Source organism: Vigna radiata, chromosome 5 (genome assembly GCF_000741045.1).
Source record: "Vigna radiata var. radiata cultivar VC1973A chromosome 5, Vradiata_ver6, whole genome shotgun sequence".
In the NCBI taxonomy this organism is placed as follows: domain Eukaryota; kingdom Viridiplantae; phylum Streptophyta; class Magnoliopsida; order Fabales; family Fabaceae; genus Vigna; species Vigna radiata.
This window is the reverse complement of record NC_028355.1, coordinates 36,601,732-36,622,796: the sequence shown is the minus strand read 5'-3', so window position 1 is coordinate 36,622,796 and position 21,065 is coordinate 36,601,732. Positions and strand designations below refer to the sequence as shown.

General features: G+C 34.1%; 3 protein-coding genes across 7 annotated transcripts; 2 read left to right on the top strand and 1 right to left on the bottom strand.

Moving 5' to 3' along the window:
• Nucleotides 1-393: 393 nt before the first annotated feature.
• LOC106762337 (squamosa promoter-binding-like protein 3) lies at nt 394-2,992 on the top strand. The gene is made up of 2 exons (XM_014646203.2): nt 394-2,106; nt 2,506-2,992. Exons 1-2 carry the CDS (start codon nt 1,763-1,765, stop codon nt 2,732-2,734), a joined length of 573 nt encoding a protein of 190 aa, XP_014501689.1. The 5' UTR covers nt 394-1,762; the 3' UTR covers nt 2,735-2,992.
• A 288-nt stretch (nt 2,993-3,280) lies between these two features.
• Nucleotides 3,281-6,154, bottom strand: LOC106762336 (probable protein phosphatase 2C 39). 5 transcript variants are annotated; one of them, XM_014646202.2, is made up of 5 exons: nt 6,020-6,154; nt 4,823-4,909; nt 4,238-4,514; nt 3,877-4,031; nt 3,281-3,708 (listed from the first exon to the last, which is right to left on the bottom strand). In XM_014646202.2, exons 1-5 carry the CDS (start codon nt 6,050-6,052, stop codon nt 3,571-3,573), a joined length of 690 nt encoding a protein of 229 aa, XP_014501688.1. In that variant the 5' UTR covers nt 6,053-6,154; the 3' UTR covers nt 3,281-3,570. The 5 variants fall into 5 exon arrangements, with proteins under 5 accessions (XP_014501688.1, XP_014501686.1, XP_022637339.1 ...); XM_014646200.2 differs by having other exon boundaries at nt 4,661-4,909; nt 6,020-6,153; XM_022781618.1 differs by lacking the exon at nt 6,020-6,154 and adding an exon at nt 5,904-6,011 and having other exon boundaries at nt 4,661-4,909.
• A 9,649-nt stretch (nt 6,155-15,803) lies between these two features.
• On the top strand, nt 15,804-17,172 carry LOC106760689. Its single transcript, XM_014644096.1, has 3 exons — nt 15,804-16,257; nt 16,366-16,644; nt 16,832-17,172. Exons 1-3 carry the CDS (start codon nt 15,804-15,806, stop codon nt 17,170-17,172), a joined length of 1,074 nt encoding a protein of 357 aa, XP_014499582.1.
• The last annotated feature ends 3,893 nt before the right edge of the window (nt 17,173-21,065 follow it).

Genomic DNA, 21,065 nt, shown 5'->3' with positions numbered 1-21,065 from the left:
AAGTATTAGTGGTGTTGTTCTTAATTAAGTCTTTGAAAATGACTTAAGACTGTAATGAGTTTAATTCAATTATGTGCTGGAATACAGCTTTAATAACTCCATCAAAGATTAATTAAGCAGGCATGACCATAAGATTGAAAACCATAAAACTTTCACAGAATAAAAGACATCAACAATCAAACATCAGTTAACTTTTTATAATTTCCAAACGAAATGACCTTTCCTATATTCTTTTCCTCCCAATTGAAAATGTTTTCTTTATTTTCCATATTATTGATAAGATTGAAACTATTTGCTTTTGTATGTTACAACTAGAAGCCATCCATGGTGAAAACTCACATCAAGTGGCAAGTACAATGGCATCTTGCCTTCTTGTGAATCCATGGTGTTAGCGTGCTGGGTCATGTCAGTACCATGATTGTTGTGGCCAAAGGCGTGTACTATTGAAACATGCATGCGTCAAGATTACCAGCTAAGGTGGAAATGCCATCCTCCCAACTTTGTGACATCATTTGAAGTATAAAAAAAGAGTTTATGATATCATTTTATGCCAGAGTGGTTGTGGAAGTACTGTTTTCGTATTTCCAAGCACTAAATATTTTAACCGTTTAAGCAGATATGCATCATTAGATCTATTTTTTTTGACTCATTTGCTTATAACTAAACACAAGTGAAAGATGTTTCTGATGTGAAAATCTAAAAATTATTCAAAGCAGAATCTGCACTTAATTTGATCCATGGTGAAATTAAACGTACCCATATTTTCTTGAGAAGTTACAGAGGTGATTTTCTTGTTGATGTTCCCTAGACCTTTCACTTCCAGGAAAAATATGATATGTTTCTTTCAACTTTCTACCGTTTCCCACTGCCATGAGTACTTCACAAGCTTTTGATTTAAAATCCAGTTCACAAGTACATCTGTCACTGTGCATCTCAATAAAATATTTTAGTCATGCAAGTAACAGAGAAAACAGACCTATATACCTAAACCCTATGTTTAAGTATGTTACTCCTAGTAATTTCCATATTGGGAGTGAACCATAAGAACTAATTTCCTATGCTGGATTAGTTGGGAATTGTGGTGCAATTAGAATGGACTACTTGATTTCTGTTTACAATAATCTAATTCAGAAAATTCTCTTCATAACATGCCTCCAGTGCCTAAGTCCAAATTAGCCCTGCTGGTACTGTCATTATGATTCTGTTTTAATCATGCAGATTTTTGCATGAAGTGATTAGTAATAACATATATATGTATATATATCCTTCTGTAAATACAGGAGATGAAGGCTTGGGATGGCTGTGCATGTGATATGGGTCCTTCACCTGCGTATCAGAAATCACATCAATAAACAAAGGGAAAATCCTTCTCTTCTAAATTGTAACTCCTTGAGCACCATTAGATAAGCATTTACCACAAAGGAACCTAAATTGACAGCACTGTCACTTTCAACACATCATTCATGCAAAATCAATCCCCACTTCCCACTTATTACAACAAGTGATATTTAAACTTTGCTTTATTTGCTTATCATTACAGACAAAACAAACCACATCCCCATGCATTACTTCCCCCCACCCTATGCTAACAAAGCAAACAACCAACAAAATTGAGTTTGTGGTCCACACCCTTCCCTCTTCTTTTTCTACCTTTTTTGGCTCCATATAAACTCTCATTCCCTCACAATGCTCCCAGAGACAAGCTCTAACCGTTTTCTTGCCCCCAGCATCTTCTTCTTCTTCATACTTGTCAGAATTCAAAATGGAGATCAAGAGTACAGACAGGAGGCAAGTGTCAATTGAGAAGGTGAGGAGAGACAATCCGATTGAAGTAGAAGATGAGGAAGAGGAGGAGGATGAAAGTGTGGCTGGCGGTGAGGGCTGTCTTGCAGAAGATGAGAGGAAGAAGGGTGGTGCAGGTGGTGGGAGAAGAGGCTCTACTGGAGGTGGAGTTTCTCCACCTTCTTGTCAAGCAGAGATGTGTGGTGCTGATTTGACTGTTGCAAAGAGGTACCATCGCCGCCATAAGGTGTGTGAGCTTCATTCCAAGGCACCTTTTGTGATGGTTGCAGGAATGAGGCAGAGGTTTTGCCAGCAATGTAGCAGGTGTTAAATCCCTCATCTAAACTAAAGCATTTTCTCTTGATGTAAACCTGTATTGCCTTTAGCATCTTCATTATATATAGTAGAGTTGATCCTGCTTATCCATGAAAATTTTGAAACTAAGCATTGTACTACTTTTGAAGTAGTCCTTTAAATTCAAACTATGAACAGACTTCTTGTAGTTAGAGGCATGCTTTGAATCTTAATCAGTGACTAAAAAATTTGTTGTTGTGTTACTCAAGAAACATTTTCTGATGGATACATCAGAAACATACATTAAAAATTCAACATCAATGCTTAGATCTTTTAACTCGTCTTCCATATAAAGAAGAAGTGTCAACTATTTCAAGGGATTGCTTCTATGCATTTGCCTTGTTAGAAACCTGTGATGAGTTTGTGCAGGTTCCATGAGCTGGCAGAGTTTGACGAAGCAAAAAGAAGCTGCCGGAGACGCTTGGCCAGACACAATGAACGGCGCCGGAAGAGCAATGCTGAGACTTGTAATGAAGGATGCAGCAGCAGCAAAGGACAGCACCCTACAGAAAGCCTCTGCAGAAATGCTGATGACTGGGGAAGAATTCAGATGAACATGGCAAGGAATTCTGGTTACAGGTCCTTCCACTTCAGATGAATTCAATGTGTTCATCAGCATGCTCCCTCTCTTCTGTCAACGGATCTTTACAATATGCCAAGGCATATAATAAAGTCCACTTTTTATGTTTTACGAGAATAAGCATCTAAACCAGAATTAAAAACTCCCAACACTTAAAGGTGGTGTCATATGTAAACTACGTCATGGTGCTGAAGCTCTATATTTTATTATTTACTTACCAAGTTTCTTATGTTTCTGTGTGCCTTAATACCACCTTTAAAATGATGTATTTCCCCATTATTAGAATAAAATCTATAGCTTATTGAGTAAATTCAGGTATCCCTTTCAATTATTTCTATAGATTCAATAGACTCAAAACGTATAAAAGGGTAAAATAAAATCTCCACAACAAATGTGTAGGATTTATTTGCATCTCCAGTAAATAAAACGGTAAGATAGCTCAAAATGGTAACAAACATGTTCTTGTCTGCCCCTGTCAATTATTGATATGCTTATGACACTGCAAAGCCATCACCCTCCATCCTATTTATGAAAAGATATTGTTGAAGGTCAATCCCAGGTTCCTTCTGAAAAATAACAACAAATTATGACAACAATGAAAGGAGTAATACAAGCAAATAACTTGATCTAAAATCTTACAGGCCTAGGTAAGGTTTTAAGATCACTAACAAAGCCAAACCTCCTTGCAAACTCTCAGATTAAAGTTTGGTCTATATAATCACAGAATCTACATCTTGCCCACATTGTTAATTTGCATGAAGGACTCAACATAATTTATCATTTTATTCATTACACCGCAGTATATGTTACACTTGCAAGTTGCTGGATCAAAGTATGTCATGTGAGTGTTGTGATCACTGAAATTTGACAACAATACACGAGATATCATCAGTGCTTTTCTTGTTAACTGCTTCTTCGGTAAGGCGCTTTGCTGAAGACCGAGCATCCTTTATATTTTTGATACAATTAACTGCTTCTTGATTTGACATGACCTGAATCAATTTGAACAAACAGATTTGAACATTAGATAAAACTCCACAAGCACCAAACATGACTACTTAGAAACTACTCTTTAGGCCATATCAGACACATACACTCTTCAGATAGATAGATAGATAGTCATAAGGTGTTTGCATCATGCTTCATTTATAGAAACTGACCTTCCATAATCCATCACTGGCTAATATAATGAATTCTGCATCATCATTTATATTCTCCACTGTCACAAATGGCTCTGAACTCAAATGTTTCTTCAGGCTTTTGTCACCAAAAGCCCTTGACACAGCCAGCCGTCCATCAACCCGTGGAACATCCCCTGAAGTAATTATAAAAGTTGCATCCTTAGCACTGGAACAAAAGTCTATGCTGCTCTAAGTGAACTTTTTAAAGCAAGCAATTCAACTAGATGAGAAAAACAGCGAGAATCATTAGCTCTGTGCTACAAAACTCACAACCGACCAACCTAGTGAAGCATTTAGTAAGATCATGGCAAAGTTATATGCATTTTAAATTATGTCATACCTGGAAAGTTTGATACAAAACCACCTCTATTTTTTATATCTTCATGCTCCGTGTTTGGCTCATGATCCACTGATAATTGTTTGGCCACACCCTTCTTGCATAAGACAGCCCTGGAATCCCCAATGTTGGCTACTATTAACTTCTGACAATTGACTAATATGGCTGTAACTGCAGTTGAACCTCCTCTACCTAATTCACCCGACATCTCTAAAATATTAGAATCAGTTTTACTGTAAGCTCTCTTGACAGCATCTGCAGGTTCTTTCCAGAAGTCAGGCTACACAAGACAAAAAATGATTGAACTTCTATTACAAATAGTAATCATATTCCTTTAACTATAGTTAATTTTCGATTTTGAGGATATCCCTGAAATTAATCTGCTTTACAGTTAAGTAACCAGCAAAAGCTAACAACATGCATTACCTCTTTTAAGATATTATCAAACAAATGAGACTGTAGGTAATTAGGTACATTATGACCTGCGTGTCCATCAAATATTGCAAACAAACCCAATTCATTGCTATCTACTTGCTTAAATTGAGCAACAACATAATCCTCCATGTCATGGTATGATTTTCCTTTTACCAAGTGAAAGCCATGAGTTATATTCTTCGACATCTTGCTCTTGCCTTTCCCTGAATCAGGGTCTGATGAACCCAAACCAACTTTTACCTGCAAGCAACGCTCACGTCAACAAATTGACTATAGACTCATGCTTTGGTTATCAATATGTGAAGTAGTTAATCAAGTGGATGATTGACCTTGCCATATATAGTTCTATGGTCATTAAGAAGATGCATTCAATTCTGAAGGTTGAAGAACACATGTAAAGAAATATGTACTGACCAGAAACCAGTGGTGCCCTCCCAACCCTCTCCATTACAACAGGAAAACATTATCTCAACAGTGAGATAGGTTACCTGAATCACACAACCACTTTCCCAACTCTTATACAACAAGATCGTTTGTTACACTTTATGTTAGAGCTATCAAAAAATGATCTAGCTCACATAGATAGATCAAGGCCAAAAACCCCACAAGCCCTATTGTTAAAAGTTAAACTAGCTCATTAAAAGTGATATATTGTGATTTTACAACTTCCCTGGAAGGAAATTAGAAAGCCCTCAACTTCTTTCACCATAGTTTTTGCAAAAGTCATTAAGGAAAATCCCAGATTGATGACAAGGAACAGATGGCTCTTAATGGACAAAGAACCTGGTTTTGGAAGAAAGTATTCTTAACTTCTTTATTTTGTAACTTTGTCATTTCGGAGTAAGCCTAGGGTATGACAGAAACGAGCAAACATGATAAGCAGGTTGGTTCTGGAACAAGCCTTCACTCATCACAATTTACATCACGCATTAAAACCAATTGAAGTATTTGACATGATCTGGTATACTTATCTCATACCGGAAACAAAGATGTATATCAGTTTCAGTGATATGTTTTCCTACAGATCGGAGATAGCTGAAAGATAAATAACATTAGATTGCAGAAAAGCGAATGGAGACACTCTCTTACAAGTCAAAGTCAATGATGAAAGACCAGGCACACTCCATGAATCGGTTCAACAACAACCACAAAAGGCATACAAAAAAACAAGTTGAGTTTATTAACTATAAGCAACACAAAGCAATCCACATAATCGAATGATGAAGAGTAATACCCACAAATGAAGATCTACATAATTTATCAATTGATGAATATGAAAGCAAGAAAAATGTGATCCAACTCCAGCCACCATTAATTTTCTATGCAATATCAAAAGGGAATGACCTATACCTTCATCTTGTTAAGGATTTCTCTGGTGGTCATAGCTGTTTTCCTTGAGCTGATGAAAAGAGAGGAAGAAAAATAAGGCAAAAAAGAAGAGAAAGATGAGTGACTGTGCTATATGCTGATGAGGATGGAAAATAGTGGCGTTGACAGACAGGTCTGAAAAGGACAAGTCCACCATGTTTGATTTTTTGATAATTTTCTTTATGCATATTAGAGATAGAAATCTCCATTGAAAATCAAAACTTTATCTTTTTGTAAGTAAAATTTTTCAAAATAAACTTACTTTCTAATAATGTATTTTCATTTACATTGGAAGAACAAAAACAACATTCTTAAAGAATCTATGTATTATTATTTGTTGTTGTTCTTTGATAACTACTAAAACTGTTATTTAACTTTACGGTTTACACGCTTTCTGAAAAATTTTCCATATTTTATCGACCTTCCCATAGTTTTGATTTGGTTTCTTCTCTTATACTCCTATATCAGGTGTTTTCAATAGCTAGATCCTCCACGTGGAATAGAGTAAAATTTTAAGTATTAAAGTAATTTTTTTTTTATAAACTATACATTAGCTTTTATCTTTAATTTAAAGATTTAAACTTTTATGTTTATAGTTTTCATTTCGTTTAAGTTTTAGTTCTGTCTATATTTTAATGTTTTTAATTTAATAAAAAGTGCTATTTTTTAAGGTATGAAAACTAAAAGCTACTGCCAAATTAAAACAAATAAGAAGTACTCATTCGCTCAAGAAATAATATCATGATACATTCTTACATTCAATTGGCACATAATATTATGATAAAATGATTTAAAAATATAAAGTTTTATAGTTTTTTTAAGAAAGAAAAGAATAAAAAGTAAGTAAGAGTAGTATCAAATGAATGTAAAATATTTAAGTGTCACACCTCATTTAATACCCTCCTTAGTGGGGTACACGTGTCAACCGTCTGGTTTTCCCTGGTGAAGTGGGAGACCAACTTTGTCAAATTTTAATTTCCTTCCTTCGTGATCCGTGCAGTATCAGCAGAGCAGTGAAACCCCAGAAAGTGGAAGTCAGGTGGCACGTTGGGAGTGGTACGGACGTTCTAAGTGGAGGCAGTATATAAGGTGAGAAAGGAACCTGACGCCACTTTTCCATACAATCTTCTTCTTCTTCCTCAAACTCTAACTTTCTGGAAACTCAAATTCTCCTTCTTCTCTCTAAAATCTTCCAACCTTCTCTCTAAAATCCTAATCAATTTACTGTTCCGATCACCGTTCAGATAACATCTGAAGACTCCTGGTGCTCGTCCCTTTCATTTGAACCGTTCGGTTTCAGTTGCTTCCGGTAAGTGCCTTGATTCTTGAAACTTTCTTGTCTTCTTGCATGCATGCACTCTTAAGGCTTGCATGTGACTATCAAACCATTCCTCTGAACCTATTTTGTATTTCACTTTAGACTTTGGAACCTTAGAAGAGGTAGTTGCTGCCAATCAACCTTAGACGTACTAGCTGGAATTAGAGGTAAGGAAAGCTTATAAAGTTTAATTATAATTTCTTTGTATGATTTGAATGTATGAAACTTTGTTGTATGATGAATGATTTAATGGTTGATAATATGTAAAATGCTGCTGTATGAATTGTATGATTTAAAGTAGGTATTTGGTATGAATGTATGAAGCTTAGGAAAATCATGAATCTGAGATCGAAGGTCATTAGGACCATTCGGTCCTCCCATTACCGTTCGGTCCATTCGGACTGTTCGGCATAATAAGTTTCTCAATTTAGTTTACATCATTTAATATTATTGTTAATTATTATTTAAGGACGCTGGTCATAAACCAAGCGTTCGGCCTTACAAGTGTTCGGCCTTAGGCTAACACTTATATTATAACATGTGCAAATCTGATATTCTTCCTTCTGAAACCGTCCGGTCGCTTAATGACTGAATGGTCTAGTGAGTCTGTATTATTGAAACGTCCGGTTTACTTGACTAAAGTCCTTTTTATTCCTTTAAAGAACTTCTCTTTTCTTAGTTCGTTCGGTTTGAGAAGTGTTCGGTCATAGATTAACCTTTGCTCATGTTAGTCCTTGTTTATAACATTCTTTGCAAAACCGTCCAGATGACTATTCCTTATAGTCTATCCTTTCATGTTGGTCTTTTCTCTTGCCTGACCATCCGGTCATTGTTGTTCATACTGTAGTCTTTGGCATTGAGTTTTGTTCCTAGCCGGATCATCCGGCCAATTATTATATATCATTCTTGGACGTCCGGTTCTTTTCTCTTGCCTGACCATTCGGTTAAACTTTCTTGTCTTAATCTCTTATCCTATCTTTGATTCATCCGGTCCTTTTCATGAAACCCTTCCAGGATAAAAGTAATAATGAATAGATATCAAATTTGGTTGAGTAAGGGAATTCCAAGGGAGGAATGTCTCATGAAGTGGTAATGATTGGTATAGTATGAACATGGTCAGACTCTGGTTTGGTCGTCCTGATCCTGATATTCCGTGAAGGCGCTTTCTCAGATAGAGAAAGGTCACTCATGTGTGGGAATGGCAGGAGGTCCACGGTTATACGAACGGATAACCGTTTGAGGACTAACCTCGGATGGCAGCTGATATGTAAAGGCAGCTATTACACCATACCGGGTGCTAGGGACGTCGGGCTACGTGGTTTATACCGTCCGGACAGTGTCTTAGTAGTCGGTCATAAGTGGATGAACTTAGTATGCATGTGTAGAAATTGTGTGTATAACATGTTGATTTGATTCTGTTTATTTGTTTACATATATGTTGAAACGATTAATTAAATTTACGTAAGCTTACCCTTATCTGTTCTGTCTTTATTTATGTTGTCGTTCGGTGTTTGACCGTTTGGTTATTTCCTTCGTTGCCATGATCATCCTTTGGGTGTGAGCAGAGGGTACGTTGGAGGATACCTTAGAAGCTGCTTTGGAAGACACTCTAGAGGATGCCGTGGAAGCCGTGCCCGAGAGTTTTGCAGGACCGTCCGGTCCTTAGGATAGTTTCTTTCATTTTAGCTCTGTTGATGTTGGCCGTTAGGTCAAGGAACTGTTTGGTCTATTTTGTAAACGTTGTATTCTATATTACTGACTGTACGGTTTTAAACTTCAAGTATATTTCATACTTCCATACTTATTCTTCACTGTTCTCACTTATTATTTATGTTAACTCCTAAAAATGAAGTGTAACTTCTGTTATATATTTATTGGGATGTTACATTAAGTGTGTCAAAGAATATTTTTATTCGCTGAATAGTAAATATTTTTTAATAACTGAATTTATACGTGCGAAAAAAATCATTTATAATCTGAATTTGTTTTTTGAATAAAATATATTGAGCAAATATTGAAAGAACAATGTACCCGAAAACTAAACTTTAAAATTTTCTTTAATTGCGTAATAGTTATACGCTTACCTATGTTGACTAATGGCTAGCGTGAACTTTTCAATCTATGAAAATTGTAAAAAATAGGTATCTTTTTTATAATTTGATGTGAATAAATAAAAGAACTGAAGTAGGTAGAAAGAAGGAAAATTTAACAAAATAGGATAAATTTTTCCAATTTTATCAAAATTTCCTAAATAGTTAAACGATAAGATTCTATTATAAGGAAATTGTATTATTTTAACGACAAATTTGACAAAGCAGAATTATTATTTTTTTCAGTATAGAGTCACTAAAAAGGCATGCTGTTTTTTTTTTTTTATTTTGGATTAGTTTAAACGTGTGTATAACAATATTATATTATAATTAATTTCAACAATTTAATATTATAGTTAATTTATTTCAATTACATTTATTATATTTATATAAATTTAAATTTTTTTAATTTTTTTAAATGCCAGAAAATAGGAGAAATCTTACTTTAAACTAGTAAAAACATTTAGAGGACAGCTAATATTTAAGATTCCAATAACATATTTTGTTATCCAATTTTATCAAAAGTTTTTATGTAGTTAAATGAGGATTTTTTATATAATTTTTTTTATATGATTTTAAAGAACTTCAATTTAACTAGCATAACATTTATATTAGTGTCACAAACAAGAACTTGTTTAGTCTAATTCTGTTTTTTTTTTCATTTAAGAATGACAAAATTTTAATCGACTTAGGAGTAAAAGTTGAAATAGTATATATAGGTTTTTGTACCTCCGTAGGCAAATTTGCCTCATATATTACCAAAGTAGGCAAATTCAAAGTCAAGGGGAAGTCGTGTTACCCCCTAACGACTTCCAAAAGAGAAGTCGTGCCACCATTGGACGACTTCACACTGTTCATATGAACAGTGATGAAGTCGTGCCACCCAAAAACGACTTCAGTGCGTGGTAATCGATTACATTTGAGCTGTAATTGATTACCAAAGACTAAAGTCGTGCCACCCCTGCACGACTTCAGCTTTCTAGACCAAAACCAGTCTGGTAATCGATTACTTGGACCTTGTAATCGATTACCAGCACTTTGAATTGTGTAATTTGCATGGTAATCGCTTACCAATGTGTAATGGGCAAAAAATTCCCCTGGTAATCGATTACCACTGGCTTGTAATCAATTACCAGAGTGTTTTAATTGTTGAATGAGGTTTTAGTTGTGTTGTAGACACATTTCTTTTATTTTTTGAATTAATTTGTGATATATTGTGTTTCGGCAGAGTAATTATTTTTAACGAAATTAGAAATGGAAAATGTAAGAGAAACTCAGAAATGAAACTTTAAATATTTCATTGAATTGAAAATGCATTACATAACGATAATAACTAAAAATAAGCAAAATAACACTGCTAAGTATCTACGAGGAAGGTCCTAGACCAAAATGACGACGCATAACCTCATGTTCCAAATGATCAACTCGAGTTTCCAATGTATCAAAGCGGTCTCCCATGTTGATCTCGAGTTGTTCAAGTCTTGCATTGATGTTGTCATTCATTGTGTTGAAGCTGTCCCCCACAAATGTTCTGAGATCATTGATCCCCCTCATGAAGTCATCATATGAAGTTTGGTGTTGAGGAATGGGCAATGGTGGTGGTTGTTGTGGAGGAGGTGCTTCATTGTGGTGTTGAGGACAACGAGGAGGAACCCAGACGTCGTTATGATCTCTCCTAAATCCAAAGGATTCTAGTGAAGTTTGGGNTATTGTCATTTGCCTCGTCCTTGGGGCAGGAATTTCATCATCCAATGGAAATAAAAAATGTTGCAAGATACGGGAGATAAAAAATGCATATGGTAATGGAGCATTTGGCTTCAAAGCCTTCTTCATCCTATTTCGGATGAGATGGGTCCAGTTGATCTGCTTCCCCGTCATTATAATCCACAACAGAATAACATCTTCCTCGGTAGCCTGGGCAATGTTAGAAACACATGGCAACAAAATACGAACGATAATGTAATGTAATATTCTAGCGTCAACTGTCATGGATCCCGCTAGAATTCTACCAACAACACGTTTGTCAGGCGAAATTATCAATTGTTTTGCTGCATCGAAACTGTATTCATCCACCCATTGGTCTAATATTTTTCCTTCAATTTCAATTCAACAGAGGGTAGGTTGGCTATGGAAGCCAATAGACTGGGTTTGATAATCATTTTAACATTTTTTACCTCAGTCTTAATGGTTCCATTATCAGAAATTTTAAGATTACTATAAAAAATTCGTACAAGTTCAGGATAGTAGCCCAGACCCACAGCATCACAGACAAAATCAACCAAGCCTATATTTGTGAGCATGTGGAAAAATTCCATATTTTGTCTTTCAAAAAATTCTCTATCCACGAATTTTGGTTCAATGACTTCACGGTCGCTAAAAAGTGTGAAATACCTTTCAGCCAGTGTAGAACTTGAAAATTGAAGGATTTCTTGCGATTCAATCGGTGATGCTGGTGGTGAGAGTGACGGCGAGCTTTCGATTGGTGAAGGTTCACGGCGGCGACGTCCCACAGCTCTAGAAGATGAACCCCTAACCCTTTGCCTTTTGGAAGAATCCGCCATTTCGAAATTTTAATCCGTGGAAATTGAAGAAAATGGAGAGTAGAATGTGAAAATGGTGTTTAGAAGTGAGAAAAGTGGGAAAAGATGAGATTTTGGAGGTCTTGTTGGTGCAAAAGTGGGGGTTTTCGGCGTTGCAGTGGTTGGGAGAGGTTAGGTGTGCGAAATGAGAGAGAAAAAGTTGGTTTTATAGGGTAGGGTTGGGCGCGTAATCGATTACGAGGTTGATGTAATCGATTACCAGGGGTCTGATGCAATTTTCTCAGCCAGCAAGCTCTGGTAATCGATTACAGAGACTGTGTAATCGATTACCAAAGTGGTTTTTGCACTAGAACAATATTTGGATACAAATATGACATAATATAAAACATAAGAAGTTTTTATTACATTCATCCATGTTCAAATAAAGTGTCAAACATAAGAAGTAATTATTACAGTCATCCAAATAGAAGTCTAAACAACTATTAAACAGTACAGAACAATAGAAAAGAGTCTTAAACATTACAAATATTTATGGACGTAAGGGTAAATATTTCTTATTAGTTGAAGGTTGTGTTAGTTGGTTTGTCAGAGGCTATGCAAACTTTGTGTTGAAGTTGTTTGTGGGTGCAGTCGAATGGGATGCGAAACAATTTAGGATTCTGACATTTGAACTCAACTCCATTTTCGCCGTTGCTTATTTCGCCGTGTTGAAATAAGGCAGCAAGGTATGAGTTGTATATGTTTTTTGTGGCTGTGGTGTTCATGCCAAAAACTTCATTCTCGTAGGTGTTCATTTTCAGAGAGATGGTGAAGTATGATGAAAGATTAAGTTGGAGCAATGTATTTTGTGAGTTGTGTGGCTATCCATAACACAATTGTGGTTGTATTTATAGTGAAAAGTTTGTAGTCCTTTTGGAGAGAATCTCTAAATAGTAATTGAAAATTACTTGAGAGGGACACAATTTTGTGATGTCATTTAATTTTTATTTAATGAAAAAAAAAGTACATCATAATGTTTGTCTATGTCTATCTATGTCCTCCAGTCCCACAAGTTGGTCTTCTTCTTTGGCGTTGCCCTCGTCTCTGTTGTTGTGGTGATTGAGTCTGCGTATTTTCGTCTTCATCCACATGCTGACTTTGAATTGACTGCTCTTCGTATTGGAAGTCCATGGTGGGTCGATAAACGTTTTGTGATGAAGACGCGCGTTGGAATGCAGACGGTGGAGTGCTTGTGGTAGTTCCAAACTGATTTGAAGGACCCGCAGAAAATGTTGACGGACCTGTGCCTAGTGGTGTTGATGGTGGAAAATAACCGTACGAGCTTCCCCCTTGAGTATACGGAGATGGATATGGATACTGCATGTGGTCAAAGGAAGACCTTTGTGGGACGTGGTCAGGCGGTGATGAACGGTATGCGGATGTTGGTTGAAAATGTTGTTCATGATCCATGTCATACTGTTCGAAACAATTTTTCGGTTATATTGGGTGCAAAAAACAAACATTAAAGAACGAAAAATATTAAAATTATTGTTGTACCTCTTCGTCTGTTGAGTCATCTTGTATTGAAGCTACATACCGAATAATATGACTTATGTACCATTGCATATACTCTGAATTGTCACGCAAGTGACCATTTCTGTTGAATGCAACACCGGTAAAGATACGATTGTGTCGGTCATTCCATAAAGCAATCCATTGTTGATGGTGGTCTTGCCAATTCCAATCTGCTCGTCCTCTCATATCTAATTTATGAACCTCATCGAGATTTAGCGTTGGTTGCAGTACAGGTTGTCGAAATCCGAATTGACGCACCACACGGTCTGACTGGTGGAATTCTACAACTGAGAAGCATATTAGAGGCACAAGTGCTCGACAAGTGGGGGGGAGTTGGATTGGAATAATTTGACGAATTTCATCCCGTCTATATGGCATCCATAAAAACTGAAAAAATATAATTAATTGTTAGATAAAAATGTTGTAGTATTTTTTGAAATTGCATATTCAAATGTTCAATACCTGTTCGGTGAAAGGTCATCCAATTTTTGACGAAATTCTTGTACTGTTGTGGTGTCGTGCCGTCTTGTTTGTGTAGTTCGACACCATTTTTTCGCCAATGGGAAAACAGTACCGGCGGAGATGTCTTGCTGAGTAACCTCGTGTATTTGCGGAGAAAGACATGTTATTCTTTCCCATGCCCAAGACTGTAACAATATCATGCAGCCTCCGATATTGTCCTGATCGAGTCTTGTACCATGATCAAGGGCACGATACAAGCAGGAAAGAGCTGCAGATGCCCAGTTATAGCTTCTAACGTTGTCCAAGTCGGCTAAAAGTGGAAGATACATCAAATGTACCATACTCGCAAATGTATCTGACATTAGTATGTTGCCAATCACGATCAACATGTACGCTCTAGCGTATTGTTGAACAACCACATCTGTGGCATCATAAGGTAATTGGCGAAACGTATTATTCAGCCACGACAATTTGATTCTTTTGCCTCTCACAGTATTTTCTGGAGGAACATGTCCTAGTAGTTGTTCACAAAATAAATGTAGAGGTTCACTGCTCAAGCCAGTGACAACATTACCTTCAATCGGAAGACCGAGTTGGAGTGCGACGTCTTCCAGTGTTATTGTACTTTCTCCTAGAGGGAAGTGGAAAGTATGAGTCTCAATTCTCCACCTTTCCACCAAAGCAGTGACTAGTACGTGATTTATTTCCATATTTGATACTTTAAAATATGGTCAAATCTGGTTGCTTGTAGGATGTTCATCACTCTTTCGTCCAGCTCGTCGACATGCTTTGATATCCATATTGCATGTCTTCTCGGTCTCAGAACTCTTTCAGTTCCTTCCCAAATTGCCTTCACCACGTGCTTGTCTTAGAGACGTAAAAGAGACATATCAATTGGTAGATGACGTGCAAAAGCCATAACCAATAATTCTTGGTATGTGAAAAAAGAAGAGGAATGCAATTCTTTGGAGCAAGTGAAACAATGCTTCTGAAATATGTGTTGTTGTATGCAAAGAATCCTTCTGCGAATTGCTGCAAAGGTTCTCCCATCAATCAATTTATGGACTATGGAGCAAGGGAATTGATTCCCCTCACAGTGTTGCCATGTGCAAAGTCTTCGAACCAATAATGTTGTTGTTGAAAGTTGTACCTTATATTCATTGCAGCATGGAATCAAGACTCATGTCACGCACTATCACACGCATGCTCTGGGAATAGGAATCCTACACATTTCCTTTCCCAACAATATATAATTTTTCTTGTTATAAAATATTAAAAATTGATTTCGGTCTCCAAAAAATAAAAAAAAATTAAATAAATGAAACAAACCCTAAATCCATAAAAAATAATTTTAATAACAATTTTCTGAATTTCTAACAATTAAATAACAATTTTTTAATGAATTTGCAATGAAAAAAAAATAAAAAATGTTTTTAATTAAAAAAAATTATACAATTTATTTTTCAACAACCAAAAATTTTTAAAAAATTTAGCATAAACCTAAAACCTTAATATTTTATTATTTTAATATTCTCCACAATTATTTCAATTTTTTCATATATTTTTAAATCTTTTGAACTATTTTTAATTAAATTAAAAAGCAACTTAATAAGTTTATTAAAAAATATAAATATACAATAATTGTATAACCTCTAAAGAATTAAACCATAAATTTATAACAATTTTGTATAATTTTTATGAATTTTTAACAATTAAAAACTAGAATTTGAATGAATTTGCAATGAAAATAAAAAATAAAAAATAGAAAAGTGAAGTCGTGTGGGGTAGCACGACTTCAATAGATGAAGTCGTGCCACCCCCCACGACTTCACATCAGCAACGGTTACAAATACACCGTACTTGAATCAAAGCCTAACATTTATGTTATTCGATGTGTAGAATACCACAATGGCTGTCAATGGCGCTTGAGGGCAGGCTATAGCAAAGTGCGTAAATATTGGGAAATCAAAAACATCGACGGCCAACATACTTGTTTCTCTAACATACTATCTCAAGATCATACAAATCTTGATAGTACTCACATTGCAACAATCATATCAAATTTTGTAAGGACAAACCCCTCAATTCCCATCAAGAGTTTGATAACAGATATTAAAGCTCGATTCGGATATTCTGTGTCGTACAGAAAAGCTTGGATTGCAAAAAAAAAGGCTCTTGCGATGGAGTTTGGTGATTGGGAAGAGTCTTATAACCATCTACCAAGGTGGTTGCATGCAGTCAAGGATGCAAACCCAGGTACAATTTAACAATGCACTGGTTCTCCAGTCGACATTGATGGAGAAATTGACAATAATTGCTACATTCTCGAAAGAGTTTTTTGGTCTTTCGGTCCTTGCATACAAGGATTCAAATATTGTAAACCCATTGTACAAGTCGATGGAACATTTTTAACGGGGAAATATCATGGAACTTTGTTGATCACCATAGCTCAAGACGACAATAGAAATCTTTTCCCATTGGCATTTGCGATTGTAGAAGGTGAGACAAAGGAGNCCATGATATGGTTCTTTCAACTACTTCGAGAACATGTTTGCCCTGGACAAAATATTTGCATCATCACTGACAGAGGAAAGGGTATCTTATCCGCTTTAAGATCAGAAGAGGTTGGTTGGGAAGAAGATGGTATGAACTCTATTTATTGCATACGTCATCTGGCCTCGAACTTCAACAACAAATTCAAAAATCAGGACCTGAAAAAACAATTCATCAATTTAGGTAACACCACTATCTATTTGACTGCCAATTTTAGTGTTCATATTTTCTTCAATTCATTTTCCATTTTTTTGGTTTATTTATTACGTCCTTACAGCTTACGAGGTCAAGCAACCCACTGTCACCGCAAAGCTTACTGCACTAAGACACCAATACCCACAACAAGTTGCTTGGATAGATAAAATTCCATTACAAAAATGGTCTCAAGCTTTTGATGGAGGGAGAAGATATGGACATATGACCACTAATCTTGTTGAGTGCATGAACTCCGTTTTAAAGGGAGCACGTTCATTACCGATTTGTGCTCTCATCAGAAAAACATTTGAGAGGACACAATCATGGTTTGTTGAACGAGGATTAAAAGCAAACTACATGCTACAAGCAGGCCACCAATTTCCTGAAGAAATTGCCGATATTATTAGGAAAAATCAACAATAGTCTGCATATTGTCTTGTTCAGCGCTACAACCGTGAAAATTCAGAATTCGAAGTTAAAGAAATTTCAACACCTCACCAATATCACCCACATCCAGTTTCCTATAAGGTCAGGCTAAATGAATGGTGGTGTGATTGTGGTCACTTCCAAGCTACTCGTCTCCCATGTCATCACGTTGTTGTTGTTTGTGTTAATTCTCATATACCACTAACCCAAGTAATTGACCCGGTCTACAGTCTTACCAACATTTTCAAGGCATAGAAGTACAATTCCACCCAATCCAAAACGAAGATTATTGGTCTGCGTATACAGGTCCAAACTTCATACCAGATCCTAAAATGCGACGCAAGGCATCCGGAAGACCATCTACAAGTAGGATTCGTAATGAGATGGATCAGTCCACTCCAGATCAGCCAAGAAAATGTTCTTACTGCCGCAACGAAGGTCATCATAGGGGAAATTGTCCATTTCGTCAATAGTTTTAATCTTACCATTTTGTAATCCATTCAAAAATTAATTAGTTAATGACAATTAATATTTCATTTCAATTTTCTTATACCTTTTCATTTTTTTTTAAATTATAACTTCGTCCTCTAACACAAAAAATAAAAGAAATGTGTCTACAACACAACTAAAACCTCATTCAACAATTAAAACACTCTGGTAATCGATTACAAGCCAGTGGTAATCGATTACCAGGGGAATTTTTTGCCCATTACACACTGGTAAGCGATTACCATGCAAATTACACAATTCAAAGTGCTGGTAATCGATTACAAGGTCCAAGTAATCGATTACCAGACTGGTTTTGGTCTAGAAAGTTGAAGTCGTGCAGGGGTGGCACGACTTTAGTCTTTGGTAATCGATTACAGCTCAAATGTAATCGATTACCACGCACTGAAGTCGTTTTTGGGTGGCACGACTTCATCACTGTTCATATGAACAGTGTGAAGTCGTCCAATGGTGGCACGACTTCTCTTTTGAAAGTCGTTAGGGGGTAGCACGACTTTCCCATTTGTGTAATTTTTCCAGGATTTGCCTATTTCCGTAATTAATGGGTCAAATTTACCCATATCCGTACAAAAACCGTATATATAAAAGACACAATTTCAGTGTTATGTGATTAAAACTAAAGTAGCATAGAAATACAACTTTTATGTTGCATTGAAATCGTCTATTACCTATACAACTTTGACACTCTACAAGTGTGAATTTGATATTAAATTTCATTTTGTATTTGTTATATTAATATTATGTTATTTTTTAAAAAGTGATTAATATTATATTATTAACTTTTTATATTAAAATATTATTTATAAAAAGTAACAATATTAGTTTGTTATTAAAACATATAAATTGATTTGTAAAAAAAATAATAATTTTAAAAAAGTAATAATTACACAATTATAAGAAAAATAATATATGTTAGAAATATGTAAATTAATAAAATATTACATTAAATTGTTTGGAGAATTATATGAAATTATTTATTCTGTTTTTTTTTCTTTTAACTAAATATTGGAAAATATGTTATATTTATTTGTGATGTATTTAATAAACTGTTCAGTGAAATTATGAAATATTTGAAAAGTGCATAAGTTTGTTATTTTGTAATTTGTATGATTGATTTAAATTTGGAAATGAACATTTCAATTAATTTAAATTAATATATTGTGTGTATAGGAAAATTGAATGTGTGATATATGATGTGTAGAAAAGGTATAAATAAAATAAGAATGCATGTTAAATTAAATTAAATTAAGTAAGAAAATTTTAACTCAGTGAGGACAAAAATGTTACAAGGTAATAAAAATATTTTTTTTATTTGAAATTGATTTATCTATTTTGTTATGAATATGATTAGTAATTGGTTTTTATGATTTCTTACATTGCATATAAGGTCAGTTATGAAATTTAACCTATATAAATATACTAATAATTCTTATTTTACAATAGATTAAATTGGATCTTATAAGCCTTATAAATATTGTGAAGATAGTAAACTAGTTTAACAAATGTCACTAGTTGTAACTAACAATATCAATATTTAATTTAACTCTACATAATCACACCATTAATGATTTAGTTTAACTAGATATGATATTGACATTCAAGTTAGGAAGTATTTATCTCATGAACATCAAACTCTGAATTTTGTTGATTTTTTCTTAGTAAAATAATTTGTTGTTAATTTTTTCTTAGTAAGGTTGTAATATATTTTGGATACTAATAGTTTGCTTATAGCATGCATATGTCTTGGTCTCTCATTCAACAAACTATAATATTGTTCTTTCAAATGTTGTCTTGATAACAATGCAAATGGGTGAGGATCATGCTCCCTTTAAAATAGAATATTGAAACATTTCTATTATAAAATCTTAAATTGAATATTTTGAGATAGACGATTAAAATATCGAACTTGTTGGATAGATGATGTGAAAAAAATCTTATTACAATATGAATTTGTTCTTTGAAATTATTAATCATATATTTAATGATAGGCTATTCCTCAATAGTTTAGAACTTCTATGAATACTACCTATCCATTTGCCATGCACAAAAATAAAATTAAAATATCATTTCTATGTGTATTAAAAATATAATTTGTTAGTAGTAAAAATCCTATATCTCTTGTGTACCTTAACAATGAAAATTGTTGTTCACTCACCTTAAGATTCATAGATGGTTGGTGTTGTTAATTTAATAACTCTGTGAAATAGCTCTGAAAAGTTCATATATAACATTGTAAGAATATTTACAATCAATGATAATCAATGATAAATTTCAGGCTCATATTTTTCAATCTTATGTGACTTTTTTCAATGAACAAATGTGAATTTCTTTTATGTCTCTATTAATGTTCTAATCCTCATATAAACTTTGCATAGCCTAATTTATCTAAACTTTTTTTAACCAAAAGAATAAGTATTCTACTTTGTTTATAAGGAAAACTAGAACTATGATTATAAAAGTAAAATAAATAATTTTTATAATAAAATATAATTTTTATTTATTTTAAAAGTATTTTTTAACTATAAATAGTTATTTTAGTTTTAAAAGATAATAAGTTAAAAAAACGATCAAATTGAAAAAATAGATCAATTTTAAAATTGTTATCTAAAAAGTAAAATTGATAACATAATTATTTTAATTTAAAAAATTACTTATTAAGGCCAAAAAAATAACCCTCCTTATATAATATAATATAATATAATATAATATAATATAATATAATAGTAGAGATTTACAAATATTTTAGTTGGATTGAAGGGGGAATATTTTAAAAATAGTCCTCCACCTGCAAGTGCTTCACCTGTACCTCCAAATTTTTAAACAATGGCTAAATTACCTCTAATCAAAAATATTTTAATATTTATTTAGAAAAAGTAAAAATAGTCAAAAATGTCAGTGCACAGATATTATTGGCACGCTTATATTTGTCTATTTATTTCTCATATTTAAAAAGGATAATGATATTTTGACACTTAAATTCTAACAAATTTTTGATACCAGACACGTGTCATAAGTCAATTGGTCTGTGTGTTTAATGTCTACAAAAATTGAAACACACGGACCAATTGGCTTATGACACGTGTTCGGTGTCAAAAATTTGTTAGAATTTGGGTGTCAAAGTATCTTTATCCATTTAAAAATACTCCTAGAATCTCATTCCTACTTCTCTTCTTGTTAGTGTCTTCATTCTCCCTCTTTATTTGAATAAATTTTATTTATTTTAAATGAAATAATATTAACTATTTTAAATTCTCTGTTTTAATAATTTTAATTTTTTTTAATTATTTTAAATTTTTTGTTATAGTTTTTTTAAATATTCTGTTATTATAATTTTAAATTTTGTTTTATTTTTTTAAATATTATGTTATTATAATTTTAAATTT

Excerpts from the sequence above, each read along its gene's own strand:
- LOC106762337 (XM_014646203.2), top strand. The coding sequence starts at position 1,763 with ATGGAGATCAAGAGTACAGACAGGAGGCAAGTGTCAATTGAGAAGGTG. Across the intron at positions 2,107-2,505 it reads TTTTGCCAGCAATGTAGCAG|GTTCCATGAGCTGGCAGAGT; the intron begins GTGTTAAATCCC and ends GAGTTTGTGCAG.
- LOC106762336 (XM_022781618.1), bottom strand. The coding sequence starts at position 5,981 with ATGGTGGCTGGAGTTGGATCACATTTTTCTTGCTTTCATATTCATCAA. Across the intron at positions 4,910-5,903 it reads ATGTAGATCTTCATTTGTGG|GTAAAAGTTGGTTTGGGTTC; the intron begins GTATTACTCTTC and ends CGTTGCTTGCAG. Across the intron at positions 4,032-4,237 it reads TTTTGTATCAAACTTTCCAG|GGGATGTTCCACGGGTTGAT; the intron begins GTATGACATAAT and ends TAATTACTTCAG.